This window comes from Girardinichthys multiradiatus, chromosome 20 (genome assembly GCF_021462225.1).
Source record: "Girardinichthys multiradiatus isolate DD_20200921_A chromosome 20, DD_fGirMul_XY1, whole genome shotgun sequence".
In the NCBI taxonomy this organism is placed as follows: Eukaryota; Metazoa; Chordata; class Actinopteri; order Cyprinodontiformes; family Goodeidae; genus Girardinichthys; species Girardinichthys multiradiatus.
In genome coordinates this window covers 46,807,741-46,813,740 of record NC_061812.1, presented here as the reverse complement: position 1 = coordinate 46,813,740, position 6,000 = coordinate 46,807,741, and the positions used below count along the sequence as shown (strand labels likewise).

General features: G+C 46.4%; 1 protein-coding gene across 3 annotated transcripts in view; it reads left to right on the top strand.

The window, feature by feature from the left end:
- Positions 1-2,806: 2,806 nt before the first annotated feature.
- Positions 2,807-6,000, top strand: part of LOC124857263 (calcium/calmodulin-dependent protein kinase type 1D-like) — a 39,487-nt gene continuing 36,293 nt past the window's right edge. For all 3 annotated transcript variants that reach the window (XM_047348458.1, XM_047348457.1, XM_047348456.1), the window contains exons 1-2: positions 2,807-2,910; positions 4,348-4,459. In XM_047348458.1, the coding sequence (XP_047204414.1) occupies positions 4,374-4,459 (86 nt within the window). In that variant the 5' untranslated portion in view covers positions 2,807-2,910; positions 4,348-4,373. The remainder of the gene's footprint in view (positions 2,911-4,347; positions 4,460-6,000) is intronic.

Genomic DNA, 6,000 nt, shown 5'->3' with positions numbered 1-6,000 from the left:
GCGTGGTCTTCGATTGGCAAATAAATCTCCTGATCTTCTCGTATCAGACAGATTTCAAGCTCTTCTGGGAATGGCCTTGTGGAACAAAGGCCATTCCCGAGGTTGTCTCTTGAGATATGCGCCTCTGTTGCGCTGTCCTGTGAGACAGGCGGGAAATGGCAACGAAACTCTGCATCTCAGCCGGTTTATGCTCCCAGTGACGTCAGAGCTGCAACGTCTGTTGAGCTGCGTGTGTCAAAATGTGCAACCAAAATGGATTGCCCCAACAAAGCAGTGGCTCGGGACTCAAGGTTGGACTCTTTCATCACCCAGGCTGAAGTCACCGAGGTGGTTAAAATGCTCCATGGTGACAGGGCTTTAGCGATGGATGTGATCCGCCCTGAGTACCTCAAGTCTATGGATGTTGTGGGGCTGTCATGGTTGACATGCCTCTTCAACATTGCGTGGCGGTTGGGGACAGTGCCTGTGGACTGGCAGACTGGGGTGGTGGTCCCCCTTCATAAGAAGGGTGACCGGAGGGTGTGTTCCAACTACAGGGGATCACACTTCTCAGCCTCCCTGGTAAGGCCTATGCCAGGAGAGTCCGGCCGATAGTTGAACCTCGGCTTCAGGAGGAGCAGTGTGGTTTTTGTGCCGGCCATGGAACACTGGACCAGCTCTATACCCTCTACAGGGTACTCGAGGGTTCATAGGAGTTTGCCCAACCGGTCCACATGTGTTTTTGTGGACCTGGAGAAGGCATTCAACTGTGTCCCTCTTGGTGCCCTGTGGGGTTGCTCCAGGAGTATGGAATCGGGGGCCCTTTATTAGGGGCCATCCGGTCTCTGTACAAGCGGAGCAGGGGTTTGGTCCACTTTACCGACACTACGTTCCCGGTGCAGGGCTGCCCTTTGTCGCCGGTCCTTTGTCAAACCAAACATGACAACGGAGACCGTTCCCGGCAGACCCAGAGTTCAGGCGGCCGGCCTGGAGGCCGTCCCCGACAGACCCAGAGTTCAGGCGGCTGGACCAGTGGCCGTCCCCGGCAGATCTGGCAATCAGCGGGCCATCCCCGGCCGATGCGGCGATCAGCAGGCCGGCAACGTAGGAGCTGAGCAGACCGGTGACGTAGGAGCCGATGATCTGACGGCCGGCGGCGGGGCCAGGAATACCCACGGTGGAGCTCAGAGGCATGGTGCAGAGACTGCTGGGACCTTCAGCGAGGCCGTGGAGATCTGCGGCGGAGCACAGCAGGTGGAGAAGGTGTGTCCTCGCACCCCTCAGGGACAGGAACAGGAGGTGGAGACAGGTCCTCCACGAACTCCTCCGGAACGGGAACCAGGGATAGAGGCAGTTCGTCCTCGGAGCCCTCCAGGACAGGAATGGGAACAGGAGCAGGAAGTGGAGGCAGTCCATCCACCAGCCCCTCATGGACAGGAATGGAGTGTGAGGGCTCTGCTTGGGACCCCTCCGGAACAGGGCCAGGAACAGGATCAGGATGTGGAGGCGGTTTATCCATGAACCCCCCCGGAACAGAACCAGGAACAGGATCGGTGTGTGGAGGCAGTTCATTCATGAACCCCTCCGGAACAGAACCAGGAACAGGATCGGTGTGTGGAGGCAGTTCATTCATGAACCCCTCCGTAATTGGACCAGGAACAGGATTAAAATCGGAAGCAGCGGCCATGGCTGATCAGGAGCGAAGCCGTGAGCTGGAAAACCTTTTCAAGCTTCGGTGGAGAGACGGGTGGACGAGGGACCAGGAGATCTCCTCATAGACGCGACAATTTCATCTAGGGCCCTTTGTCACTCGGCCTCGATGGTGTGGTGAATCTGATGATCAGGGAAAAAATCCGTCCTCGATTCGAGCCAGTCTTGGAGGCTGCCAGCTATTTTCAACCTTCTCCATGGTGAGCTGTGAAAGGTCACCAAATGAAAAAATTATTTGGTCAGAACCTCTCCCCTCTTGAATTCCCTCACCATTACTCCCGCTTGGTCCCGTTGGCTGGTTCCTTCTGTCATAATGTCGGTTTCTGTTGGACCAATATTGGAGGAACTCCTGAAGCTCGTAGTTTGCAGGTAAGACGACACTTTATTGGTCACGGCTGGACACGGACAGGGTACCAGGCGAGCCACAAAACACAAACAACACATAAGGAACCAGCGGGGAACAAAGGAAACAAACGGGCTTAAGTACAAAACTGGACAGCAGGGGGAACCAATGACACACGTGACCAGACAATCAGGGGAAAACACAGAACAGGTGTGGGCTTGGGGTGCAGGGAGACAGAAATCAAAAGACTAGACCAGGTAATATAACAAAAACACAAGCAAGTATAACACTTACATAATTACCTAATACTTTCGAACAACACAAAGTGCCTCATTAAGCAAAGGCTGTTCTTGGAGGGTGTACAGAGAGGGTTTTCTTGTGTTTGCAAAGGATTTATTTCAGTTACCCATGTATTTGCTCCATCAACTTCCAAATTCTGGCAGTGTTTTATTTATTTAATTTAAAACTGTTCAATATATTAATTAATAACAGAGCACATGATTACACACATAGTACAATTTCTCTCAAGCCTTAGGTAGAGCAACAAAATAGTAATTTACTGAAAAAAGGCTGTGTTGATATTCATAAAAGTGTGGTTACTAGATGAATCATAAATAATTAAAATCATACCCGGATGATGTTTTCAATCCAGATGAGAAAGGATCAATTGGGGTCAAATGGATATGCAGTTTTACTAACTTAAAGAGTACTCATAATTAAAACATGACGCAGTTTTCCATTGCTGAATGCAGGACGTTTTCAGGCCGCGAGATCCGAATGAATGAGACTCCTCCCCTCCCCATCATAAAGAGCCGCAGCAGTGATACACTGATACACGCTTGGATATCTGAAGTCGCCGCATCCGTCACGCTCCACAGGTAAGAGCCACATTTATACTTCCGAGTCCTGAGTAAGCGATTTATGAATGAGATAATTTTTTCAACTTTGTTCAATGTTCGGCTCTGAGATATAACCTGTACTCAGTCTCCATTTAGTATTTTGGGGCATAGGTCTGTCCTAAATATCCGGACAGAATAAAGACAAACTTCATTTGAGAGACAATATTTCAAGATTCAGTGTAATTTCCAGTGATTTTTTCCGTGTTTTTATTATATTGTTACTGTTTCTGTTTCCTAAGCTTTAATTATTGCTATTTTAATTTCAAATAATTTGTTAAACCGTTGAACAGTAGGAAAAATAATTTAGACGACATAGTTTTAAAAACGGACCTTTGTTAGGTCGGATACCTTTACTTGTTAATATACAAAATAAAAGAAGTTGCACTTATTTTCTTTGTTGAACTAAAACCGATTTATAATAAATCTTACAGTAAATATTGAGCTACAGTGTGACTGTTAAATATTTGCTTCCTATATTGTATCAAATCTTCTCAATAAAATATGTACCTAAAAAGAAAATAAAGCATCAATATTCTAACATACTATATGTGTTAGAATATTGTTTCAGAAAGGTATACAGTTTGCATTTTAAAGACAAAATTGAAGAACTCTGTTCTGTGGGTCAAGTAGGCTTTAAACTTCTCCGCTGGACACTGTTGGAAGAGAGGTGGAGGAGAGAGATCTGCAGGAATGAATGGAAGGATTAGTTAACCAGCTATTTATCTTTCTAATCCGGTACTTTTTAAAATCTCGTGTCAGTGATAGGTACAAATGAGCTTTGCTGAGTAGGAACTGACCTGTCTGCAGCTGGTTATATAAACCAAGAGATAGGAAAAATAGGTGACTTATAAAACACTTAATCATTCTATTGACAAGTATCTTGAAACCAACAACCTTCAGAAAGATCTAAGTGGGCCATGGTTTGACATTGTTTATCTAACTGTCAGTCAGTTTTTCTTTGACTGTGAAAATGACTTATATAATTTAGCCAAATTTTTATTTCATCCTTCCATCCATTGTCTTCCTCTTAACAGAGATTGGGTTAAAAGGGTAACAAATCCAGGAGGGAAACTCTGGACATGTCAGCACAGCTCATTGTAAAGATCCCAATGTGTTCCCAGGCCAGAATGGGTATATTGTCCATCTTGTGAGTTCTGGTTCTGGTCCAGGGTCTCCTGAGAAACCTCCAGAAGGAGGTGCCAGGGGACATCCTGATCCAATCCCCGAACCCCTTCAGCTTCAACTTCCAAAACAAATTTTACTAGATGTCACAGTTTCAATACTGATATTTTTTGGTGATCATGATAATCTTATTGTCAAATAAAAATTGTTTTCATTGGCTTAACTCATGACAGAAGTCTTTTTGAATGTTGCTGTAATATTAGAAGTTTAATAGGATTTTTATACATGCTACAGGAGTCTACTGTAACGTCAGAGCCAAGATGGGGCGGAAGGAGATCATCTGCAGCTGGAAGAAAAACGTCAGTAACATAAAGGATGTGTTCGATTTCAAAGGAAAAATGGGATCGTAAGTACCTCTGGATAGAATAGATTATTTATTGTTCCAACTGGAAACGTTTTCTCAGTGATTGAAGACATGACACTGGCCATTTACATTTGTTATAAACAAACAAATACACAAACAAAACAAAAATAAACAAAAAAAAACAATCTTCATGCAAACATACTTAACAGCAGGCAATGTAAAAATACGAGTAACAACAACAGCCTTTTTTGCTGCCCTGTGATAGTTGTCAGACTGGATATTACACACCCCAGTATCACTCAAGAGCAATTAGTGGTTTTAAATAACAGACTGCTGTTATAAATGAAGACTGCACAGACAGAGGAGCAAGTCAAACAAACAAGTTGTTGTAATAAACAATACATCGTGTTAGTTACGTTTTTTTTTATTTGTTTTGCACTGAACTCAAAAGTATTTGAATTAAAAGTGAATATATATATATAAACATCAAAAGTGAGTCAGAGATCTCTGTTACAGTCGCCAATTTAGACATCAGGTTATTTTTTACAGAGCTTCATTTTAGTTGCAATGACTAAACAGGAGCTATTACAGGCTGTAAGGTATACAAGCTTTTAAATGTTACGATTTCAAAATAACAGGCCAATTTACTTGAAAACTACCACTACATTTACAGATGATAATTTAATCGTACTCATACTCGTCGCCTTCCGCTTTATCCGGGACCGGGTCACGGGGGCAGCAGACTCAGCAGAGTCGCCCAGATGACACCTCCTCCAGCTCCTCCGGGAGAAGCCCAAGGCGTTCCCAGGCCAGCCGGGGGACATAGTCCCTCCAGCATGTCCTGGGCCGTCCCCTGGGTCTCCTCCCAGTGGGACGTGCCTGGAACACCTCCTGAGGAAGGCGTCCAGGAGGCATCCGATATAGATGCCCGAGCCACCTCACCTGGCTCCTCTCGATGTGGAGGAGCAGTGGCTTTACTCCGAGCCCCTCCCGGAAGGCCGAGCTCCTCACCCTATCTCTAAGGGAGTGCCCGGCAACCCTACGGAGGAAGCTAATTTCAGCCGCTTGTATCCGGGATCCCGTTCTTTCGGTCATGACCCAAAGTTCATGGCCATAGGTGAGGGTAGGAACGTAGACCAACCGGTGAATCGAGAGCTTCGCTTTTTGGCTCAGCTCTGTCTTCACCACAATGGACTGGCACAGTGCCCCCATTAATGCGGCAGCCGCACCGATTTGTCTGTCGATCTCCCATTCCATTCTTCCCTCACTCGTGAACAAGACCCCGAGATACTTGAACTCCTCCACTTGAGGCAAGAACTCCCCTCCAACCTGAAGACGACAAGCCACCCTTTTCCGGTCGAGAACCATGGCCTCGGACTTGGAGGAGCTGATCTTCATCCCAGCCGCTTCACACTCGGCTGCGTACCGCCTCATCACATGCTGTAGGTCTTGGCTAGAGGGGGCCAGCAGGACTATGTCATCTGCAAAAAGAAGAGACAAAATCCACTGGTCCCCAATCCAGACCCCCTCCGGCCCTTGGCTGCGCCTGGAAGTCCTGTCCATAAAAGTTATGAACAGGACCG